The 25,255-nt window shown below is 37.7% G+C and overlaps 2 protein-coding genes across 4 annotated transcripts in view; one reads left to right on the top strand and one right to left on the bottom strand.

The window, feature by feature from the left end:
* Positions 1–1,118: 1,118 nt before the first annotated feature.
* Positions 1,119–24,175, bottom strand: C3H5orf22 (chromosome 3 C5orf22 homolog). The gene is made up of 9 exons (XM_026675383.2): positions 23,610–24,175; positions 21,632–21,777; positions 19,323–19,472; positions 10,835–11,294; positions 7,828–7,890; positions 7,101–7,222; positions 5,695–5,761; positions 3,788–3,927; positions 1,119–1,839 (listed from the first exon to the last, which is right to left on the bottom strand). The coding sequence occupies exons 1-9, from the start codon at positions 23,721–23,723 to the stop codon at positions 1,683–1,685; spliced, it is 1,419 nt and encodes a 472-aa protein (XP_026531168.2). The 5' UTR covers positions 23,724–24,175; the 3' UTR covers positions 1,119–1,682.
* DROSHA (drosha ribonuclease III) overlaps positions 24,093–25,255 on the top strand; it is a 125,517-nt gene continuing 124,354 nt past the window's right edge. The window contains exon 1 of one of the 3 annotated variants that reach the window (XM_087961182.1): positions 24,093–24,259. Coding sequence is in view for 1 of the 3 variants with exons in the window: in XM_087961181.1 (XP_087817307.1) it covers positions 24,238–24,296 (59 nt within the window). In the remaining 2 variants the exon portion in view is untranslated. Of the gene's footprint in view, positions 24,297–25,255 lie in introns of all 3 variants that reach the window. The other 2 variants (XM_087961183.1, XM_087961181.1) reach the window with 2 other exon arrangements.

The following is a 25,255-nucleotide window of genomic DNA, read 5'->3' as shown; positions in this document are numbered from 1 at the left end:
CAGAGTACTCCATAACAAGGAATTAAACTTCTCAAATTGGGTTTATAATTCCATTTGTCTTCTGGTTTGCAAATCAGAGGTCTGCTTCACCTCCAGGGTCTGTCAATGAGGTCCATGAAAGAGAACGTGCTTTATTTTCAGAGTGGTTCAAATGTACTAGAATTTTGAACAGACTGCTGGGAAAATTCTCACTATCAGAAACTTTAAACAGCTATTAGAGCTTTTTAGCACAACTGAGCTAAGTAATATCCACCAGATTTTTTTTAAAATTAAAGTGTATGGAATAGTAATTTTAGCAGAAGGTGACAGTCTGGCTAGATTTTTCTCTAGTAACAATATTTCACTTAAATAGTAAATTATAAGGTTTGTTGATGCTGATTCAACACAAATTACTATAGATGTTAGCAGAGCACTCCTGTGGGACTAAACAAGAGGTCTTCATGGTCTCAGACAAGGATAGGAATACTTATAACTACAAGCCTAATTAGATCCATTGCTCTTTAATTCTCAAAAATAGTACCTCCTTACCCGTGATCTCCTCACACTTGCTCTAGAAGACTGAGACATCTTATAGAGCAGATTTTGAAAGCACAAAAGAAGAAAAAGCCAGAGGGGAAATTAAATCATAACACTAGGATGTATCTTCTGCCTTTGTTTCATTTGTACTTTGAAAGTTCTGGTTGAATATGGTATTTAGTCTTCTGGCCTTACCCAACAACTATTCCCTAAGACTGTTCTACCTGTTTCTAAGGTGGTAGAATACGGTTCCTGGCTTACCCCATGCACAACTAAATCATGGCTTTAAATTCTGTACCATTTCATTCAGAAGTCACACATGACTGTAATGGGAGTTGGGCAGCCTATCAATTTAATAAATTATTATTATTAATCTTAAGTTCTCTCTTTTTAATACAACAATTTTGAGAATCATTAACCTAAGATTTGTAAGACAATGGGTGATAATACTAGGACTCTCACTGCCATCCAACATAGCATACTTCAGAAGTAAAAAAGAAAGAAAGAAGTACATACAGTATTTGAAAATGCATTAGAGGGTTCTGGACCTGCAAAACCTCCATTTCAAGTTTGCAATGCCAATTTCAGATGCAAGACAACCATTTCCAGTGTCAGACATTCCAAAAGCTTGGAACCATTGTATTTCAAGTGCAAGATATCCTGTTTTGATACAAAATGCTTTCAAAGCTCTCGAGGCAATCTCGCTTCACATTTGGAGCAGGCGTGCTTCAACCTCAGAATGGATACTTCCAACTTGAAATGGTGTCAATTTGAACATGTGGGTTTTTTTGACATTCCTAAAACATAGTTTTAATATCTGACAGATTTGTTTTAGGTTTCTAGTACGGCAACCAGATACAAACAGAAGGAAAATCAATCTTCTCTGCCAGCTTTTCCATATCCAAATTTCTGTGTCATCTTCTTAAGCAAAGGTATATGGGGAAAAAAATAATCTACACAGCAATAGCAGAAAAACAATTCAATTAAAAAAGAGAGAGAAATGGGTTGGGATCACAAGTATCATCATTAAGTGCTATGTACCCAATTCAGCTTCACAAAATACTTCTTTAAGAATACAACTCCACAGAAAGCCAAACACAATACTTTTGTAGTATCAGAGTCTCTCTCTCTTTTTTTTTAACATCCATAGACTGCAGTCAGGTTGATTATGCTGTAGATGAACCTTCTGTTCTTATAGGACACACATTTTCCAAGTACTCCAAATGAATATCCAGGGTGCCGTATACCAAATGCAGTACGTTCAAGACTTTCTCTTGTATGAACTCAACTTGCTCTGCAGGACAGTAGTCATCCAAGCTGGATCTGAGAACACCGACATTTAACACTTTTAAGTTTATTTCAAAAGAGCAATATTTCCTGCTGATCTTCAAAGATACAGTTTCATCCTTATTCCCCCCCCCTTCATTTTGTACTACCAGTTTCTTAATCCCCCACAGAGCTTAGCCTGAAATGATTTAAAAAACCAACCACCACCACCCACCCTCTATCCCATTGATCGTCTCAATGGGGAAGCTCAGACAAGTTTTCAAAGAATCTCAGGGTGTCCTGGTCTAAAATGGAAACGCTAGCTGTTTCTGTTTCCTGAAACATATAACTGGTTAGCCAGAGCTCCAGAGATTTCAGCCAAGCAGCTTACTGGGGTAGAAGTGACATCTTAGCAGCTTACTAGAAATAGGGGAAAATAATGAAATACTTCAAAGAATTGCTATCATCTTCTTTCATTGCCAAAATAGCATTTTAAATGACAGGCTCGTTGGTTATTTGTCTGGCTGTACTATGCTTAAATCACAGTACTTCGTTTCCACATCGCTGGAGACTATGCAAGCGTTTCTCAGCCAGACATTACTCAAGAATTGACAGACGGAAGCATTAATAATCAGACAATTCGGGTAGCATAGCTCAGCGATCAGTAGCTGAGCAGAAAACTACAAGGAGGAAAACTAGCTTTCAAATGAAATCCGTTGACGGCATCTCCTACATGCTTATTTGAGCATCTCCCATTAATGCTCATTTTTAACCTGAACATTTTATTCGTCTCCATTTGCTAATTTTGAAATGCTACCTGGAATCATCGGTCAACCTTAAGAAACATACGCATTTAGATGTGATTTTTGTTCCCGTTCTGTTTCTTTCCTTTTTCTCTATTAAAAATGCCTTTCCCTTTTCTCTAAGAAAAGAACATATTATGGAACCTACAAGTACTAACTATATCTCATTAAAAGTGCTTGATTTCTGACTAGCTTTATTTAGAAGTAACGGAAATGCTATTTCTTCTCCTTCCTTTGCATCTGCAACATCTACACCTTTTGAACCACTAAGTTCATAATACATTAAATCAGGATTAAACCACATTGCACTAAATCAGAATACTGAATTAACTATAGTGGTAACTACAGCTACAACTGTAAGCATCACTCGAAGCCAAAGCAAAGGGAATTAAGGCCAGGCGTCAAATATGAACTAGGCTGCTAAGCCTGGAGAAGCATTTTGGGTGAGGCATGTTCAGCCTATCAAGCTGCACTGAAGATACACTCACAATTAAACTTACCAGAAATTAGAAAAAAGCCATGGAAAAGTATTTCAAAATGCAATTTGGGTGAGATTATTATATGCACAGAGATAGAATGATTTTGACACTACACACTATGGAAGAATGATTGGTGAAATTGACAGAGATGAATAAATTAACTTTCTCGACTGGATTAAAAAAAAGCTATCTATATTTGTTGGTGATAAGAAACCTCCTGTGGACTTTTTGTATAAAATCATGAATTTGTAATTTATTGTTTTAATGATTAGATAGGATAGATTATAGAAAAAAAGAGTATTGTGATGCAACTTTAGAGAGAGAGGTTAAAATGTGTTTGTATTTCTAACTGCTATGAGAAACCATTTCTTGGAACAATTTTCTTTCTTTCTTTCTTTCTTTCTTTCTTTCTTTCTTTCTTTCTTTCTTTCTTTCTTTCTTTCTTTCTTTCTTTCTTTCTTTCTTTCTTTCTTCCTTTCTTTCTTTCTTTCTTTCTTTCTTTCTTTCTTTCTTCCTTCCTTCCTTCTTTCTTTCTTTCTTCTTCCTTCCTTCCTTCCTTCCTTCCTTCCAACTTTCTTTTTCTTGTATTTTCTACTTTCTCTATGCATTCTTTCTTTTTCTCTTTTCTTCTTTACATTAGTTTGTATTAGTTTTAAAATCTCCTTTTTTAAAGGTTTTAACAAAAAAATATAAAATTATAAAAGTGTAAAACATTAAACTTACCGGGCTATGGTCACAAGGGTTGGTTTCGGTAAGCTTCCCAAGATATGTTGTATCGACTGTACAAAACTCTCTATTTCTTCTTCAGTGCTGACATGATGAGGTATTTCTGAGTAATCACATGTAAGGCCAGCCTGATGAACCTGAGAAATGAATGACATATATTTGCTTTGCTCAATAACTCCCTCTCCAAGCAAATGAAAAAGCAAATTCAGTATAGGTGGTAAGAGAAAATCCTTAAAAGACATTAAAACACTTTCCTAATTACATTGTCAGGTGATGATATTAGATCCATCTTTTCCTTCCTGACTTTCTCTAGGATTTAAAACATGATCTCCCAAGGATCTCCAGCCAAGGATGATCAGAAATGTTATAGTTTACATATAGTTTACTTTATTGATTAGCCCTTGGGGCATATGAAAGTGCAGAGTTCCAAACACAAATTCTTACTAAAATCTGATATAAACAATTTAAAATGGAATTGGATAAAATACAATAATTTAACATATAAATAAAATATGGTAAAATTATATTCCAGTATCACCCCTACAATCTACCCCAATCAGTTCCACATATGCCAATCTCAACCGAACCATTTTAATTAAGTGTTAAATGTGCTGTGTTAAATGTCATTAGCAATGTTGATGTTGCATCTGCAGAATGCCAATTTGGACACAACTGGAGAATGCTAATTTGGTCAAAAATACTTGACATATTTAAATATAAGGACTAAAATTATGTAAATTAGATATATTTAAATGTTATAATCCATATTTATAGTGTACCTCGATGGAAAGAACTTGGTCCTTTCCCCCTTACATTCCTCCTTTCAAACTCAAGGGAAAATTTGTATCAGATCTCAGAACAAATAGTTCTGCTTTGAATGACACATTGGAACAGGGGTCCCCAACCACCGGTCCGTGGACCGGTACTGGTCCGTGGAACAAGTCCTACCGGGCCGCTGGTTTGCTGGGCGCCGCCATCTTTTTTTGATGAAAAAGTGCTTCCGGTGAGCTTTTCCGGGTAGAAAGCTCACCGGAAGCACTTTTTCATCAAAAAAAGATGGCGGCGCCCAGCTAATGCCGGTACCAGGCCGCGCCATAAAAAAGGTTGGGGATACCGGGCCGCGGCATAAGAAAGGTTGGGGATCACTGCATTGGAATATCCCAAGATTACTTGGTTTCAATTAAAGGAAACACACAAAGTTTAGAGTGCCTTGTGCTCTGACAAAACAGAGCAATACAGGTAGTCCTTGGCTTACAACAGTTCATTTAGCAACCATGCGAAGTTACGGCAGTGAAAAAAAGTGACATGACTATTTTTCACACTTAAGACCATCACCATGGTCATGTGATCAAAATTCAGATGCCTGGCAACTGGCTCATATTTATAACAGGGTCGTTTGATCAACTTTTGCAATCTTCTGTCAAAAGCAAAGTCAATGGGGAAGCCAGATTCATTTAACAGAAACATGGGGCTCAATTGTGGTCATAAGTCAAGTTCTACCTGCAATAATAAAAAAGGTAGATTAAAAAAACAGAAATACAAAGATAAAACAAGCAAAAGAAAACCAAACCAAAAAGAGTCCTGAACCAATTCTTACTGTGCTTGCTTTAAAAATGGTTTGCTTGAGAAATAAGTATTTGCCAAAATTAAGCCAACTTTAGACCTTGGTTTATGAATTTGAGTTCTTTCAAATGAAACATAACTGTTTCAAAATTGCAGATTTGAAGAGCAACATTAAATTATGGTTGACTTAATCTCCACTTCTAATCTTAGAGCTGAATGAATGCAAGGGAAGAGAGATAGCTAATCTTGTTGTGATAAGCACAGATTTGCAACCAATGTGGGTCAATATCTACATGATAGTATTATGGTCTGGAAATAATAAAAAAAAAGAATAGGCTTACCATCTCATAATCTGGAGTTCCCATTCGATCTTTCAAATTACGCACCAGTTGAACCAGAGGTTTCATTCTACATCGAATTAAAATATAAATTGTGCAATTAATATAAAGAGGAAATGATCTAGGCACAAACTAAGGAAGCTAGAGAAACTATGATATACAATATACTTCATTCTACAAATTGTATGCCTTTCTATTTTTAAAGTTTTACTACATTAAAGTGACAACTGCAGAATTCTTCCAGAAAAAAAATAGATCTTGACATCATCAGGATGAAGCACCATTCTCTTTTAAGATATCATATAATAACAAGTTAAGTTCCTGGGAAAATATGGCTAGGTCTGATTTATTCATAAATATCAGTATCATCAGTATTTAAGTATAATTTCTACTAAAAAAGAAATGTATTTTTGAGGAAGTTTGGGCTTTTGGTGTTGTTGGTGATATCTGTCCTATTTCTACCTAAAAAAATGCTTTGTGCTTGTAACAGTCTTGGTAATCAGTCACTTTAAAAAAATTCAGGTAAATATTTTCTGCTTCACAGATTCTTTGAACAGGCTGTAATCCTTGACAGACTTATCTGTGCATACTTAATTTCTCTCTTTCGTTATTTATACCAGTGGCCCCCAACCTTTTTTGTACCACGGACCGGTACCGGCATCACAAAATGATCCACGGACCGGTACCGGCATCAGCACACACGACCAAGGCAAGGCGAGCCGAGCGACCGGCCAGCCAGCCGTCCCCCGCTTCTCCCCGCCACCTTCAACTCCTCCTTTGTACCTTTTTTGTGCTTTTCGGGCTCTTTCTTAATCTCCTCCTGAGTAATGCGAGACTCCACTGTCATTGGGACGGCTCTTCGTTCGAAGCCGCCCCCCCTTCAACAAAACTAAGGCGCGAGGATTCCTTCAGCACCCAAACGCCGCTTTCCAACAACCGACGACCGACAAGCTCACCCGGAAGCACTTTCTCAAGCGCCGTCGGAGCAAGATGGTGGCACCCAAGCAAACCGGCGGCCCGGTACAAAATGATCCACGGACCGGTACCGGTCCGTGGCCCGGTGGTTGGGGACCACTGATTTATACCTTGTTATTGTGAGAACTATTGTGGAAACTATCATGGCAGTAAGCCTGGCTCAAAGAAGGAGCAGAGATTAAATATGGAAATTACTAATATTTTCAAAGATTCATTGTGATATAAACAGATTTTGATGCATGATAGTAGACTTGATATGGAGTTATAACAAATTCTAGCAAAAAATCATCAAGCGTGAAGGTGTTTTCCCTCCAAAAATAACGGAGTTCAAGACAAATTATGCCTTTCAATGTCTGTATACTCCCCAGCATTATCTCTTTAAAAGTCTACTTCATGGTAGCCTTGGTGTCAAGAACAGAGTTCAATTACAATACCCAGGATTTGCAGCCCATCTTTTCAGATTTTCTTCAGTGTCATCATCACATAAATCAGCAAAAGCTGCTTCTAGATCTTCCAGCTGGTGTGTGCGGTTCTCTACGCAGTCGACCAACTCTTCCTTCAAACATAAAAGCAGAAAGCACTAAGCAACTGTATGAAGCCAGAAGGCCACCTATGTAGCTGTTGTACATACAGGAACTGTATAATCCTTATTAATTTTTTTCTTTCTTTCTCCAACTGTTTAATCCCTTTGTTTTGAGGTGGAGTCGGGGCAGTTGAATGGAACTGAGCATTTACTGGCCAGACGCCTTTCCCGATGCCTAAGCGGAGTTCATAGCACATATTTTCTCTTTTTGCCCTTTGCGACATCTGCTGCTGCCTAGGATTGAATTCTCAACCTTCCAAGTGTTTTCCCCTCTAGACCACTATGCCACTCCAAAATCCTTCTGAATCAACTCCCCAAAATCTGCTTTGAGGCGAATATGGGACTAGTGGCCATGCTTTAAAACAGCGATGTCTTGTGATTACTGGCTGCTTTAAGGAAGTAGAAATAGATTCTAAGCGTGTTCCAGAGCACATTCTGAGAATCAAATGGAAAGCACCACCTTTCTTTGTTCCCCATTCTGATCACTTCTCTTCCAAACAATCTTACGTTCTCCTTGAGATAATCAATTTTGACAAACCACCTCCACCATTCTCTACTGAGAATCACAAACATCCTACCTCTGATAAATTGCTTTTAGGCTTCTTAAAACTGTACAGTTCTTGTAAGAGTTTGTATTCTTCCTGTATAAATAAATGAAAAAGGTTATTTATAGCACACTGCAAGGTATATGCCATTAATAAAAACACCATTTATAGTCCTAACCCGATTTATAGGAAATTGCCCGCTACTCCCTGCAAAGAAACAAAAATGCACCATCAAATGTATTTTTTAGACATTTTCTCTATTTTCTGTGTCAAAACTAAACTGCATAAGATCAGTTATTCTGGATTTTTCCATATACAGAGACTTAAAAATTTCCACATAGAATTCCAGTTCCATTTTAAAACTTGCTTTATCCGGCTGAATCCAGCAGATTTTTATTATTTTGAATGCTTTTAAGCTGCTTCAGTCATATGACTCTAAGCAGCATATAGCAGTATCTTTGAGAAGTGCCGGTAAAATCCCACAGCAAACAGTACAATAGCGGTAACAATAGAAAAAAACTATCCACCATTCTTATATCTGGTGGGAGGAGAGGATGTGTTAAAAATGCTCGCTTCTGAATATCCTATCCTTGTGGGTAGCAAGAACTCTCTACAAGTATCTTAGATAGGAAGATACTTAGTTGTTTCCTAACCAGTCCGATAACCAGCACCTTGAATTATACCATAGCTACCTCATATTTAATGGGAAGACTGCTAACCTAGTTACAAAAAGTATCTTTGTTAAATAATCTACTGAAATCATAAGCCACGGAAGCAAACTCCTCTCCATAAAACTAATTTAATGAGTCGTGGTAGCGCAGTGGTTAGAATGCAGTATTGTACATTAACTCTGATGACTGCCAGCAGTTCGATCCTGACCGGCTCAAAGTTGATTCAGCCTTCCATCTTTCCAAGATTGGTAAAATGAAGACCAGGATTGTTGGGGGCAATATGCTGACTCAGTAAACCACTTAAAGAGTGCTGTAAACCACTGTGAAGCGGTAAGCGCTACTGCTATTAATCCTTTTCTAATGCCAGTGTTGCATTGATGTTCCAGTTCATATAGCCTTATATGTACATCAGTGACCCAGGCAGAGGCAACTGGATTCAAGGTTTCTATCTACCTGCCAACTATCATGTCTGAACTATTGGGTGAGAAATCATTGCTACTGCACATTAAGGGAAGAGACAGAAGGGTAGAGTGGCAGCCGTGACTAACTCCCAGGCAATTTAGTACAAGGACCAGACAGATATTCAAATGAACAACTGGGCAGCACTATGTCATGTGCCCTAAAAACAGATTCCTACTCAGGTAGCAGCAATAATCTGGATTAATCTAGGCTTTTGGCCGAGCCCAAATCCATGCCTCTTTTTCTTCTGACAATCCATCAAACATGACTGCCCAAAAGGAGACTGGCCCTCTTGATCAGGGTAATAGCTATAGCAATAGCACTTAAGACTTGTATACCGCTCCATAAGGAGAAGCCATGCTGGAACCATGGTCCTGGTTGCTGCTGCTGCTGGTGATCTGATGGACATCCAGCCTACTACACTTAGTGGCAATCAAATTTCTAATATTCACAACAGCAAAGAAAGTTTACAACAAAGGCCCCGGCAATGGTAATGTTTTCTTCTGAATCAAGAACAGCAGATTTTCTTTTAATACTCAAAATTCTGGAAAGCAGTTCAGATTCTGCTCAATGGTTTTTGAAGACAGAGAATTTCACATACTCCCAATAGTCAGAGGAGCTATGTTTGGGATCCAGACTGTAGGATAGTTATACACTAACTGCAAATAACAAGCTGAAGTCTTCAAATGAATGCTGAGTTTATTATTACTATACAATCGTTAGAGATGTCAAGAGGCTTGAGTCGACCTCAGGATTTATCAAAAGATAACAACAGCAAAAAAGAGGGAATCCCTTCAAAGTCAAAAGGAATAGCTAGAAACAACCATAAAAGGGCCAAGGACAGGGGTGGGTTTCTACCGGTTCTGTCTACCTCTGTAGAACCGGTAGCTCTGAAGAGCAGCAGACATAGAACCGGTTCTATGTCTGCTGATGTTTTTGCCCACCCGTCCACCCGGGCTCTTACCTGATCTTTATTTCCTGATTTTTCAACTTCAGCTGCTGAACGAGGCACAGCTGCAGTTACAAAAACAAGAAAAGAGGGCTGTTTCAAAGGCTGCTTCTCGGCATGCAGCGTGCTAATGACGATTAACAGGCACGCGGCTCACAGCGGGCAGGGAGGCTCGTAAATCTTGAACCAGTAGTTAACCCTGTCGTATCCCACCCCTGGCCAAGGATAGTTGGTGGATACACACTGGCTCTTGGCAGTAGTAGTATGGAATGAAATAAGCCTAGGACGCTGGTATCATAAAAGCTTCCATACTGCAACAGTCTTGTGGCAATTTTCAGTCCTAAGGTATAAAGATAGTCATACAATTTCTTTTAAAAAAAAACCACTTGATTAAAAAAACATATCCAATTTCGAACATTCCTGGTTTGAATTTTAACTACATGTCAGTAAACTCATCAAAGAGGAAAGTGACCGAGCTGTTGGGAACGTATTTGAAAGAAGGTGCATTTTAAATGCTAGATTGTTTCCCATTCTGCTATTTTAACTGCATTTTTAGTATATTATTTGTTTCCATTCTTTCACTGCTACTTGTTTTGCTTTTAACACTGCATTTGGGTATTGGTATTTGGGCAAATACTCTGAGTAGGAAAAGCAGTAGCAAAGATTATGAACTAAATGTCAGACTAAGAAGGGAGGGGGAAATTAGAACTAAGGAGAAATTTCCTGGCAGTTAGAGCGATTCATCAGTGGACCAACTTGCCTCCAGAAGTTGTGAATGCTCCAACACTGGAAGTTTTTAAAAAGATGTTGGATAACCAATTGTCTGAAGTGGTGTAGGGTTTCCTGCCTAGGCAGGGGGCTGGATTAGAAGACCTCCAAGGTCCCTTCCAATTCTTGTTATTCTGTTCTAAATATCTTTTGAAATAGGTCACCAAGTTTGGTGTTGCAGCTGGATAGTTACCTGTGTGTATATTTCTTTGAAAGGATTCTTAACTGAAAAGAAGTCCAAGTCAATATCTAAAACATAAGCAGTGCCCTTCTTCAGCATTTGGAGAATGTCCCGGACAAGTTCTGTCATTTGACACTGGTGTTTTCCCGTGGAACCAGATGCAGAGGGAGCCCGGGAATTGCTCGGCTTCTCATGCCTGGAGGTACTCTTCCCAAAGCCATCAGAGAGTCCAACTGTGCAACAGTGGGTTGGGTCAGCAGAGTCTTTGGATGAAGAAGAGGCATCCCCTGTGTCATCCACGCTTAATTTGCACTTCTTAGCAGAACATGGAGCTTGGTTGCCTTCCCAATCACCGGAAGCTGTGGAGGGATTCACGAGGGACACATTCAGATGTAAAGATTTTTTGTTCTCCAGCTGATCCGCGGGGACATAGAGACCATCAGAAAGGAAGTAAGCATCTGTGCTTGTCACCCTGGGAATAATAAATGTTGGTTGTTCTTGTTAGTTTATTTCTATCAATGTTTAAAAAAAAGGACGGACAACTCATGGCTGGATACGCCTCTGCTCCTCCCGCAAGTAAAATTATTGTGTAGTTCCCTCCCCCCCCTCAAAACATAAAGAAATGAATGAGGTAACTCTCTGCAAGATTGCTATAAAATTTTCCTTTTGAAAGAAAACAACCACAAAACAAGAAGAAAAGTTTGGCTCTACTCACAATTAATGTATTGTTATTATAAGCCTATGGCTCTCAGAGGCTGTATTTGTAAAAAGCCTTCCTAACTATGCTATATACAGATAATCCTTGATTTATGTCCATAATGGGAGCCTTCCCATTATGGTAGTAAGTCATGACATTCAGGCAAAAAATATTTCTGAACAATAGTATTTTTTAAAAAGAAAACTACTACTTTATCCTATTTGGAGGTTCCCTTAAAATCTGGATGAAATTTCATCCACTTGTATAATCATATACAGTTATATACTTTTTTTTTTAAAATAACAAAATAGGAAATAAAACATAGCGCACGGCTTCTAAAATTCATTCCAACTCTCTTACTTGCCATATTTCATATGAAACATCTTTATTTTCTTACCCATAAAAAAGTAACATATTAGGGGACTTCCGGTGGCAAGGCAAGGACGAACAGAGGTGCAGAAGCTCGTCTGTGATTTCAGTTAATCTCTTTTTACGGTTGGCGCGATCCTTTGAGGGTGCACGAGTCCCGGAGAGATTCATGCCGGCGTGGGGGAGACTCGGGTTGCAGTGTGGGGAAGGCAACGCCCCTGCAGCGAAGAGGAGCCCTCCAGAGCTCAACAAGCAAGAAACAGCCCCCTATCAATGGTGGCTCCGAAATCCGGACTGCCACCGATTAAAGAAGCGAGTGAGTGACAGTTTGTGAGATCATTGGGGAAGAGTGTGGCAGAGAAAATTAGCGGTGGAGAGGAGGATTGGAATGCCATAGACTTTTATAAGGCTGTTACAAGTGTCTGTTCGGAGCCCTAAAAGAAAGCAGTCAAAAAGCGGATGTGAGGCAAGTGAAAGTGAAAGGGCTTGGCAGACAGAAGAGAGAGAGAGGGCAATAACGAGTAAAAAGGGAAGTTTACGAGGTTGGGAGACTAGCGGCTGGAAGGTGCCTGGAAGTTGTGGAGGATTTGGACTATCTCATTTGATTTTTATTCTGAAAGACTTTATTAAAGCGGAGATGGGAAGAAGATTGGAGCTGATGGAACAGAGACAGTGTGGCGCCACAGGCGATACTTAGAAACCTTGAAGCTATCGTAACAATATAACTGATATAAACCACTTAACAGCCCTTTAGGGAGCATATTGATCTAATTGAGGATGTGGTTCCATCTGAAGAAAATCAGGAAAATTGAACTTAGGAACGCTAAGAAAAAAGTAAAAGTGGAAGCTTCCGAATGTGTGGAGATACCATGTAATTGCAGTCACTACTCAGCATTTTTTACCTCCCCACTTCCGGTGCATTTGGAGTGAAAGCTGTCAAACTTAGAGACGGAAAGCTAAAAACTTACTTCAAAATTCCTTTTTCCCCGCTTTTAACTCCCTTTTTTCTGTATACATTTGCTCAATTTTTTTTTCTTCTTTTTCCCTCACCATCTGGCACTATGATGAACTATCTCTCCTTCTTTATTCTCTCTTTATAATTATTATAAATATGCATACTGGGGAAAGGAAAATTGATTGCTGTAACTTGTTAAATAATTGAATTAATTGATTTAATTGATTTATTAATAATGGTAATAGTTATACTTTGATTAGATATATAGGGAAAATAGTAAGAACATTAAGTATTATTTAATTAATAAGTATAGGATTTTATGTATTAATATTATAATTTATTGTGTGATCACAATTAGTCCACTTGGGGACGAATGTAATACTGTTTGTGTTTAAGAATATTTAAAATAAGGTTAGATAAACACACATATTTATTTATAATATTTAAATATAGTTGGATTTGGATAATACACACACACACACACACACACACACACACACACACACACACAAATATAATATATTTATTTATTTATTACATGAAGTTCTGTATAGAGGCTGAGCATAGACCTTACAAAATTATATATGTGATTTAGAATTTGGATTTAAAATAATACAGTGATGAATATTTTTATATATAAGTACTTATACTCCAGTAACCAGTTAAGAGCACAGCTATCCAGCAGATAGATAGATTAAGTAATTAGATACCGGTCAATCCTAATACAGAGATTCTATCACTGAATGTTAATTTGGGATAATATAATTAATATAGTACAACAACAGAAACAAATCTTAAAAGAAATGACTTCCACAACTACTACAGCTCTGAAAACTGGAAGAAAGGTCACCCCGACGTTAACAACTACGTCGGCAACAGCTTTGCCCATGGCACAAAAAACCATAGAAGAAACATTACCAGTGGAGAAACAAGCTAACATCTCGAATGCCAACATCCAATCAATTTTGCTGACTTTACAGGAATCGATGACGAAGCTGCAAGACACAATAATGAAAAACCATAACGAGACGAGAGCAGATATCAATAAACTAAAAGAGGAGATGGGGAAATTAAAAGCAGAAATGAAAGCAGATATCTCCAAAGTAGAGGACAAAGTTGGATTATTACAGCAGGCCTTGGAGAAAAATGAAGCAACAATACAAGAGGTAGAGAAAAGGACTGAACAAACCAAAAGGAAATTAGAAAGGGTAGATGAAGAATTAAAGAATGTGACTCACTGGTCTACCTAGAGATGGACAAGGCTGCTACATACTTGAGATTCCAAAATGTAGTGGAATCCAAAGAAGAAAACTTGGAACAACTAATGGCGGGAATACTGGCTGGACTATTGCAAAAGGATAAAGATGACATCTTAAGGGAGTTTGATGAAGTTTACAGATTTAGCACTAATTATGCGAGACGCCACAAATGCCCAAGAGAAGTCCATATACGATTTGCGAGAAGGAGTGTCCGGGATATCATATATAGGATGTCAAGAGATGAAACAATCATGTATAAAGGTAAAGAAGTCTTGATTCTCAAATACCAAGAAGAGTAAGAGAACAAAGACGAGACTACAAGTTCTTAGCAGCTTACCTAAATCAGAAAAGAATCGCATTTAAATGGCTAATCCCAGAGGGGATGTTAGTTTTTTGGAACGAAAGGAAAATTAAAATAGACTCCATGGAAAAGGCCCAGGAATTTTATGAGTGATTGGTAGGTCCGGAAGACCAGAGCAGTAAGGAGGAACTGGAAACAAACTCCCAGGAAGATCAAGGCTATCATAAGAACAGAGATGGAACTTTAGGAAATCAAGGAAATACTCATCTACATCAGAAGAGAGAAGAAAGTAGGACACATCTTCATGCACAAGGAGAGACCGGAGCCATTATTAGACAAAGAGCGAAACAGAATTAATTAAATGGAAGAAGAAAAGAAACTACTATCAATTAATATAAATGGTTTAAACTCGACGATAAAAAGGAAAAGGATAATAGCTAAACTAATCAAACAAAATGCTGATATAATATGCCTATAAGAAACTCATATAAAGAAAACAGATGAAAAATACCTAGAATGTCCGAAATTAGGGAAGCTATTTACTGCACCAGCAGACATGGGGAAAAAGAAAGGGATTGCAGTATATGTTAAAGAGGATTTGAAAGCAGATTTAATATGGTCGGATTCTGAGGGAAGAACTCTGGTTTTGCAGATCTGGATTAATGCCATCTCAATTCTCTTAGTGGTAATCTACGCCCCGAACGGAGATCAAAAAGAGTTTTTTAAGCATCTTTATGGAAAAATAGTAGGATTGGAAAAAAAAAATATTTGTATCATAGGAGACTTTAATTCTATTGCTGATTATCAAAAAGACCACAGTAATGGGGGGAAGAACAAAGGGGGGAAAAGAGAGCTTCCCAAGATATGTATGGAAATGATGAAGGAGTTAAATTTGATTGATATATGGAGAAGACTACATCCCGAGAAAAAACAATTTACATTCTATTCAAATCCTCATCAAATATGGACACGAATTGATATGGCATGGATGAATGGGGAAATAGCAAATGAGATAAAAGGGATTGAAATTTTACCTAATGAATGGGCAGATCACAATCCAATTCAGATAATATGGAAGGGTAGGGAAAAACCCAAGAAAAGATGGACGTTAAATACTCAGTTAATAAGAGAAAAAGAATACACCAACAAACTCAAGGAGGAATTAAATTATTTCTTAAAGGAAAATGATAATGGAGCAACTACGAAACAAAACATTTGGGATACAATGAAGGCAGTAATAAGAGGTATAACAATCTCTTATAACGCCAAGAGGAATAAGGAAAAATACGCCCAGCAAAACAAATTACAACAAAAAATTAAGGAATTAGAAACTCAATTACAGAGTACCCCAAAGGATTCAAAATTGCAAAATCAGATAATAACTAAACATAAATTGAATTTAATTGAACAAGAGAGAATTATATTTTATTTTATTTATATTTATAAATTTGAATACAACTAGACAAACTTATTTTGAGCATGCTAATAAGCCAGGGAGATGGCTATCATATAGATTTAAAAAAAGGAAAGAAAAGAGATTGATATACCAGCTAATAGATGGAAAGGGGGATATACAACAGGAGATAGAACAGAAAAAAGAAATTGCCCATAAGTATTTTGAAGAGTTATATAAAAAGGAAGAAGTTAACGAAGATAGAATAAGAAACTATTTAGATGAAGTGAAGGATAAAGCAATTGGGGAAGAAATGGAAGAATTATTAAACAAAGGCAGTACTTGGTTTGAATTGAAATCAGCAATAGAGAACCAGAAAAACAATAATCCCCGGGACCAGATGGGATTCCAGGGGAGCTGTACAAGGCAATAGCAGAACAAATAGGACCTCTTATGGTGGAAGTTTTTAATGACGTCTTATTGGCAGCCAGGATGCTGGACTCATGGAGGGGGGCATTGATTTCGCTGATCCATAAGGAGGATTCGGATCCCCGATATATACATAATTATAGGCCGATTTCACTGGTAAATACTGATTACAAAATATTCACTTCTATTATAGCAAGTAGACTAAAAAGAATGTTAAATGAGCATATATATGAAGATCAAAATGGATTTCTCCTGACCAGACAAATCAGGAACAACTTAAGAATAGTACTAGATGTCTTAGAATTTTACGAAGCCCACCCCGAAAAACAAATTGCACTTATTTTTAGATGTAGAGAAGGCCTTCGATAATTTAAATTGGCAATTTTTAATCCAAAAAATTTATAATATGAATTTAGGCACCAAATTTGAAAATATTATAACAACCATTTATGATACACAACAGGCTAATATTATAATAAACGGGGAATATACCCGCCCAATAAAAATAGAAAAAGGAGTCAGACAGGGCTGCCCACTCTCACCCCTGCTCTTCATATTATCATTAGAAGCATTACTAATGCGAATTAGACAGAACCCAGACATAAAAGGATTAAAGGTTAAGAAAGAAGAATATAAGTTGCAAGCGTTTGCGGATGATATGATTTTTTTTCATTGAGGAACCAATAGAAAGAGGACAAAAATTGATGAATGAATTAGAACAATTTGGAGCAGTAGCAAGACTTAAAATTAATAGGAAGAAAACAAAATTAATGACTAAAAATTTAACAGAAAAGCAGAAAATAGAACTAGAAGAAGTTATGGGAATACAACTGATAAAGAAAGTTAAATACTTAGGAATATGGTTGACAGCACATTGTGAGACACTTAAGGAAAATAATTATGATAAATTGATGCAACAGGTAAAGAAGGATTTAGAAACATGGGGCAAGCTGCAACTTTCATTATTAGGCAGGATTGCTGCTATTAAAATGAATATTCTTCCAAAATTCCTCTATATATTTCAGACGATCCCAATCAAAGTACACAATTTTTTTTTTTGAAGAACTTAATAAAATAACTGTAAAATTTATCTGGCAAGGGAAAAAACCTAGAATAAATTTAAAGGCAATGCAGGATATGAAGAGCAGGGGAGGGCTGGCACTTCCAAATTGGGAGTTGTATTATAGTGCAGCCTCTTTAGTATGGTTGAAGGAATGGGTGAATTTAACCAATAAGAGAATATTATTCTTAGAAGGCCATGACTTGCAGAGGGGGTGGCATGCTTTTTTATGGGATGTAGGGAAAACTAGCCAGAAATATTTCCACAGACACCTAATCAGAGACTCATTATTAACTAATTGGAAGAAAATACGGAAAAAACACTATTTAAAAATACCAATTTGGATTTCAACAATGGAGGCGATGATTCACCCAAATAATCTGGATATCACTAAAATGATTAAATATAAGGACCTATTGGATACACAAGGAAATTTGAAATTGCGGCAAGAACTTCAAGAGCGGGGACTAAAAATTGATCAGTGGGCATATCTTCAAATTCAAAGTATAAACAGGACAAGAAAGAATTTGGAATTAACAATAAACTCCAGCAATTAGATAAAATTTTATTAGGATCAGGCAAAAAAAATATAACAAAATTTTATAATTATTTATTAGAAGTAGAATTACAAGAAGAAATTGTAAAAGGGAACATGATAGCCTGGAGTAGGAATATAGGACGTAGCATCACCATAACAGAATGGGAAAAGGTCTGGGGTAGAAATAATAAAATTACAAAATCGGTAGCATACAAAGAAAATGCCTATAAAATGTTTTATAGATGGCACCTTCCTCCTTCGAGATTAGTGAAGATGCACCCCGATATGAGTCCGAATTGCTGGAAATGCAAAAAAAAAAGAGGGAACTTTTTTCCATATGTGGTGGTCCTATACAGAAGCTCAAAAATATTGGCAGAAAATTAGAAATTGGCTGGAAGAAATGACAAGAGAACAGATCGAATTCAAACCAGAGTCCTTTCTGTTAGGGATCTTTGATAAACAAATATCAAAAAAAGTGAAATATATAATAATACACATTTTGACAGCGGCCAGATTGGCTTTTGCACAATGTTGGAAGCAGCCTCATGTTCCATCAGAGGAGATGATCATTCAAAAAATTTCAAGTTGTGCAGAAATGGACAAATTAACTTTGGCATTAAAAAATAAAGACACTTCAATATACTACAACAGTTGGAACTGCTGGTACAAATGGATAGACCAAAGATAGACTTCACACTAAAAGACAAAAGAGGATAGGATAAATCCATAGTAGTGATACACAGATATATGTAAGGATTAGGTGTGTGTATATGGCATAAAATAAGGATAAAAAAGAGGTCTTACAAAACTGTTGAAGATGAGAATGTTTTTAATTGTTTTCTATTTTTTTCTTTCTATTTTCTTCTCCCTTTCTTCTTTTTCTCTCTTTCATTTATGTATGTGTTGTTGGTTTGTTTTAATTGTAAAATCAACAAAATTTATTTTTTAAAAAAGAAGTAACATATTAAATATGAGTGTGTTGTTATTTTCTTGGGGTCTGCATATTGTTCTGGAAATATTTTAAGCTGTAATCTCTTGGCCAAATTGAGCTGATTTTTTGAACTTGATCTTTCTCCATCTTCTCCTGTTACATCAGGTTTAGGTCTCATTCAGACAGTCATTCTGCTGTCCACTGAGCCCGTTTATATAATTTTTAATATTCCACAGGGTTGGAAAGACTAAAAACAGCACAGGAGAAAAAGACCTTGATAAAGTACCAAGATACCAAAATAGAATAAACTGTGGATGGATGAAGAATGTTTTGGATTGCAATTGCTCTAATCCTGAGTTTGCGTCTTATTCATGACTATTAGGATACTGAATAACCCATTCACACATTCTGAAGTTTATTTGGGACTCTTATGTGAAAGAGATGAGGGATAGATAAACCTAATAAGTAATAAAATAACCTACACTAACTCAGATATGCATGCAAGCACCCACACACAAACACATTCTAAAACAAACTCTTGAAATGCTTCAAGAAACACATTCCCTACCTTATTGTAGTAGTAGAGGTATCTTTGCCCACCCAAAAATGATGAGTTCCTTCCTCTATTTGCTGAGCCCAAGCTGGATGTAGCCATATTACTCGTGAAAAATGACCAGCATAAACAGCAGGCATAATCCAGTTTTCAATGCTTAGTTCACTGTAAAAGAACAAAGGATAAATATGGGCTGAAATGTCTTAGAAACCTGGGTAGAGGTGACATTAAAAAAAACAAAACAGTATTGGCAACATACTTGCCCATACGAAAATAAACCCTGCTAAGAAATATTAGAATGCTTTTGTTAGATACAAAAATCAGTACTGTTCAAAGATACTTTTTAAAACTGAGAAAAAGCATACAGCTAGTCCTTAACTTATAAAAGATCATTTGCTCTTTCTATTTAGTATGATAGACTTGCAGGGCCAGCACAATGTGCTATATGTCTACGCTGGTGCAGTATAATATAATATAATGTTAAGCATATATATGTATATAGGATTGTGTGTCTGTTAGTATGATGCACTGGGTTAAGATTTTCTTTCTTTCACTGTGAATTATTGAGATGTATTTATGTTGGGGAGGAGTACACTAAGGGAAGCTCATCCAATCTTACTGTACACATGTTGTGCATTGACAATAAAGGTTTGAATTGAACTGAATTGGTGACTATTCAAAGTTACAACAGACCCCAAAAAGTACTTACGACTTGAAGTTTTAACCCTAACTTTAACAACACTTAATAGTATATATACATTATTATACCATATGTCTGTCTGTGTGTCTGTGTGTCTGTCTGTCTGTCTGTCTGTCTCTATCTATCTATCTATCTATCTATCTATCTATCTATCTATCTATCATCTATCTATCTATCTATCTATCTATCTATCTATCTATCTATCTATCTATCTATCTATCTATCTACCTACCTATCTACCTACCTACCTACCTACCTACCTACCTAAATAAAAAAACCTGGAAAATGGCAGTAATATTTTTTTATTTATAGCCTTAGTGTGCAGAAACCATTTGGTTCATCCAATACATTGCTAACTTTATTGGGTTTTCCTCCAATAGATAAATAATGAAACATGTACAGAGCACATGAATCTGGTTTTCTTATTGACTTTGCTTTTCAGATTGCAAAAGGTGATCACATGACCCTGGGACATTGCAACTGTCATAAATAGGAACCAGTAGCCAAGCATTGGAATTTTCATCATGTGACTATGAGGATGCTGGAAAGCTTATAAGTGTGAAAAACGGTCATAAGTCACTTTTTTTTCCAGTGCCATTGTAACTTTGAAAGGTCACTAAACGAACTGTTGTAAGTCAAGGACTACCATTTTACGGCAGGATCCTACCATGAAATGTTGCATTCTGGATGTTCCTATTCATCATTCTATATATGTGTAGATATATCGTAGGTAGTGTATGCTAAATACTGCATGCAAATGGTTTGCTCTTCAGCTCCCTGCAGTGTAATCTTTCTATAAAGCATTTTTATAATTCTGGAAACCTCACAGTTCTTTGAGAATTCTGATATACTTAGCATATAAAAATTACAGGACCTGTAGCAAAAACATTGCAGTGTTCAGTGCTCCTGTCTATTCTTCAATTGTTAGGTTCCAAAGCATTCATTTCTACTTATTACATTATCAATCGGCATTCTGTGGTCCACCCTCATTTCATTACGGGGCTTCCTTCTTAAACGATGTACAAACTTCATCACGTTTATGGAGATTCTCAGTCATCCAAGTCATAGTTGTCCCAAAGGTGTTTTGTTTTTTCAAGAGGCAACTAGACTTCCTTGTTTTTCTTTGAAGAGGTTTCGCTTCTCATCCAAGAAGCTTCTTCGGAGCTGAAGAAGCTTCTTGGATGAGAAGCGAAACCTCTTTAAAGACAAACAAGAAAGTCCAGTTGCCTCTTGAAAAAAAACAAAAACCCTTTGGGACCACATCATGTTGTTCTACTTAAAGCAACAGAACTGACTTCTCAGAAATAAAGGGCAGGATGGCTAGTACTGTACGAAGTCTTAGGTAAGTAGAATTCTTAGTATGAACTTTGGACGCCCCCGTCTGGCCATTTATGTAAAAGACATAAAACAAAATCATAAAGCTTAAAGAATGTAACCGTTTCACTCCGATTACTTCGTTATTTGATTATGTAATGTGAGCTGAATAGTTTTTTTTTTTAATCACATGCCTGTGTAATTTCAGTGCATTCCAAGAACAAGGCACAAAAAAAAACACATTTAGCTAACAATTCTAGATGCACTTAAGCTAAAATTCTACCCAGTCAACACCACTGAATCATCGTACCTAAACAGAGCTTCTTTGTCGAACACAGTATCTGCAGGCATGTCCACTGGAATAAGGAGATCTGGGTGGGAGTCCAAATGAACAAAGCTGATGTTGCTAACAGGAAGGTGCTTTGAGCCAATAGCTCGGTAAATGAAGGGAAGAACCTGGAATGACAGCATTGCAGGTGTTTTAGTGCAAGGAAATCCATGGATAAACTTTATTATTCATCAGGTTGGCCAAAAATGTCATCAGAAAGAGGGATAGGGATGCCTGGAAATAATTGATTTTGTCCCAATTATGCTGTCCCGGCCAGGCTATGGGAATTGGATAGTTATTTAGGAATTATGAGCTGTCCCCTTAAGGGAATGCATCATGGTAAATGTAGTGAAAGGTATCCTGGGAAATGTAGTTCATGTCAGGTGGCCACATCTGATTGGTCACTAATTTGACCCTGGAGGGGTTGGGGGAGGTTTTCCTCACTTTTGCCTGAATTCTCTAACTCATGGCAGCTGCTTTCTATCACTACGAGATGGGTTAGGAGATAACCATCTTTTACCTACAAGACAGATATACAAAGGATTGGTCATTAAAGAAGAACTTTGTCACAAATGTGAGTTATGAGGATACCTGATGAACTAATAAATGTACTTTGTTATGGACATCTTGTTGAGTTTATCTATCTGCATCTGCACACCTTACAAATCCACCACTGTGCAGAAGACAGAAAAGTAAAAGATGGTTATCTCCTAACCCATCTCGTAGCCATAGAAAGCAGCTGCCATGAGTTAGAGAATGCAGGCAAAAGTGAGGAAAACTCCCCCAACCCCTCCAGGGTCAAATTAGTGACCAATCAGATGTGGCCACCTGACATGAACTACATTTCCCAGGATACCTTTAACTACATTTACCATGATGCATTCCCTTAAGGGGACAGCTCATAATTCCTAAGTAACTATCAATTTCCCATAGACTGGCTGGGACAGCACACCAACCATCTTAGCAGCAAAGTTCTTATGTCCTGTTATATAACCCAAGATCAATAAAACTCACTCTTAAGTAATACTACAGTCCTAAGTACCAAGTACCCTGAATTGACTAAAAGATACTCAGGCTCTTATCGAGTTCAACTGCTATTCATGAAATAAAGATGGCCTAAAAATTACTTATAGAGGCACCGCAGTGAAGCAAAAATGGGGCTGCCACCTGTAAAGTTAAAACTGTGTTTCAGAACAATGTCAAAGCACACAAGGATATTCCTCTTCAACTCCAACTAGGTTAAAAGAAAATCTCAATGTTCCAGATCATTGCTAAAAGTGAACTCTACAGGGAAAAAACCCCCAGACTTTCCTAGTGAAAGCCTGATCACTTTATAAATATTTTGGGAGAGGAAAGTGATGATAGATTTCCCTAACACACTTGTTTACACCCATAACAAGTCAGCAAACTTGGTTTCCAAGATTAATTAATAATATATTGTTAATATAAATAGATAAAAAGGAAAAGGTTAATAAAAGTGTGACGGCTTTGAAGCCATGGTGGGGTAATTTCAGTGTAAGGAGAATTCAGTGTAAGGAGTGGGGGGGGGGGGAATATTATTTTAAAATTGGTACGTTTTCATTCTTGGACTGGGGACCAGATAAGGGCAACCTTGTGGGGGGGGGAGGGGCTAAGAGAGAAGACTTCTGATCAAAGCATCTTTGCGTATGGCAAAGTGCAAGCGGTCACAAACTTCATCACGTTTATGGAGATTCTCAGTCATCCAAGTCATAGTTGTCCCAAAGGTGTTTTGTTTTTTCAAGAGGCAACTAGACTTCCTCGTTTTTCTTGGAAGAGGTTTCGCTTCTCATCCAAGAAGCTTCTTCTGAGCTGAACTACACTACACTCAACAACAATCGGTCCCGCGACTTCTTTGAAGCTGCTCCCCGAATTTTCACAACGCATCGCGCATTAGCGAAGCGCCGACGAAACCATCTGCCGGCCGGCTTTTAAAACTTACATCGTGATGATCTTCCACCACCCAAACCGGCAACTTCGGGTAGGTGCGGAGGGAGCTGCCCCCGCTGCTCTCGTGTCCAACGCTCTGCTCCTCCCCGCCGCCGCCGCCGCTCATTTTGATCAGCTTTGAGGTCACACAGAACGCTCGGGACACATCGAAGGTTCTAAAATAGAACGCCGAGATCTTCAGCGCGGGAGGGGCATCGAATGCTGAGAAACGCTACGTTCTAAGCCCGGAATCCCAACCCTGGTCGTGTTCCAAAGAGAACGAAGGGTGGGGTGGGGGTGGGGGACGCGTCTAGACGTGACACACATAGGCATGTTGGGAAAGGAAAGGAGGGGGGAGCGTGAGCATGATGAGATTATTCCATTTTTAGGACAAGGAATCTTGGCTGCAAGGACTCTCCAAAATATTCTAGTGTCATTCATCACTAACCCGTTCATCATAAGTTCCCCTGGTTCTTTTCTCCTTTGCTAGAAAAAAAGAAAAGAAACATTTTCCCTCCCTGAGCTTCCGTTTGGACACCATGCACAGAGCTCCTCCTTCCCAGTGTTTTCTTCCGGTGTAAGGGTTTTTTCCGCGCACATTTGCTCTTGTCTTTGCCGGTACCTACGTTCTGCGTTGTGGCATGTCAAAAGGAGTGTTTCCAGGTAAACTAAAAGTTGCACGGGACTCTTTGATAGGGAGGTAATGGCTCTACGACGCTAAGTAGGACTTGGATGATTTTTCTGTCGTCTTTGTTTCGGTGGAAGAGGTGATGTCTGACGTTTGAGAACGCAGTTATTTTTGCCCTTGTTTAAAAGCCGTGCACGATGTTGGAAATACATAGTGCGAGAAATGGCTTCGCTGATATTGACACACTTGGAATTTCCCATTTGCAACTTGCTTATCGTATTCCCCTCCCCGATTTAAAACCGGAATCTTCACGAAGTTAACAAGGGAATCTGATAAGCACGCATGTTGTTTTTCTTTTGAAAAGGTGGAGGTCTTTAAAGAGCAAACCCTGTGTAAGACAGAGAGCCATCAAATGTATAATCTCTTTGGACGTTAAAGCTAACAACTGTCTGTCATAGTATCCTAGAGTTACCAAACGGTAATCGAAGATATACATAACCTAAACAATTGGTGAACAATATATATTTTTTAAATTAAAGCTAATAAGTGTAATATAATTTAGAATGCAGACTTATGCATGCTCAGTCAGAAACAAATTCCAAAAAGAGAAGCAGGATTTATTTCCAAGCTAATATTTTTAAGGTTTTAGATTGCAAAATCTAAAAGTGTCCCTTATGAATTAATAGTTACATTTGGTAGTGGTTGAGTCTTTTCTTAAGAACCTGCAGGAAGATATTACTGCAAATGCTGGAAATGCCATTTGAAAGATTATATGATCATGTGATTTGTAAATTTGTGAAAGGGACACGGTGGCTCAGTGGCTAAGACACTGAGTTTGTCGATCAGAAAGGTCGGTGGTTCGAATCCCTAGCACTGCGTAACGGAGTGAGCTCCTGTCACTTGTCCCAGCTTCTGCCAACCTAGCAGTTCGAAAGCATGTAAAAAATGCAAGTAGAAAAATAGGGACAACTTTGGTGGGAAAGTAACAGCATTCTGTGCGCCTTTGGCATTTAGTCATGCCAGCCACATGA

The sequence above is a fragment of the Notechis scutatus genome, chromosome 3 (assembly GCF_049901735.1).
Source record: "Notechis scutatus isolate UNSWTSFEM ecotype Mainland chromosome 3, rNotScu1.2, whole genome shotgun sequence".
In the NCBI taxonomy this organism is placed as follows: domain Eukaryota; kingdom Metazoa; phylum Chordata; class Lepidosauria; order Squamata; family Elapidae; genus Notechis; species Notechis scutatus.
This window is presented reverse-complemented; position numbering and strand designations above follow the sequence as displayed.

Bases quoted from the DNA above. Each gene is read 5' to 3' on its own strand.
- C3H5orf22 (XM_026675383.2), bottom strand. From the start codon at position 23,723: ATGAGCGGCGGCGGCGGCGGGGAGGAGCAGAGCGTTGGACACGAGAGC. The intron at 21,778-23,609 runs GTAAGTTTTAAA...CTGTCATTCCAG, and splicing joins TGGTGGAAGATCATCACGAT to GTTCTTCCCTTCATTTACCG. The intron at 7,891-10,834 runs GTAACTATCCAG...TTATTTATACAG, and splicing joins TCAAAGAAATATACACACAG to GAAGAATACAAACTCTTACA.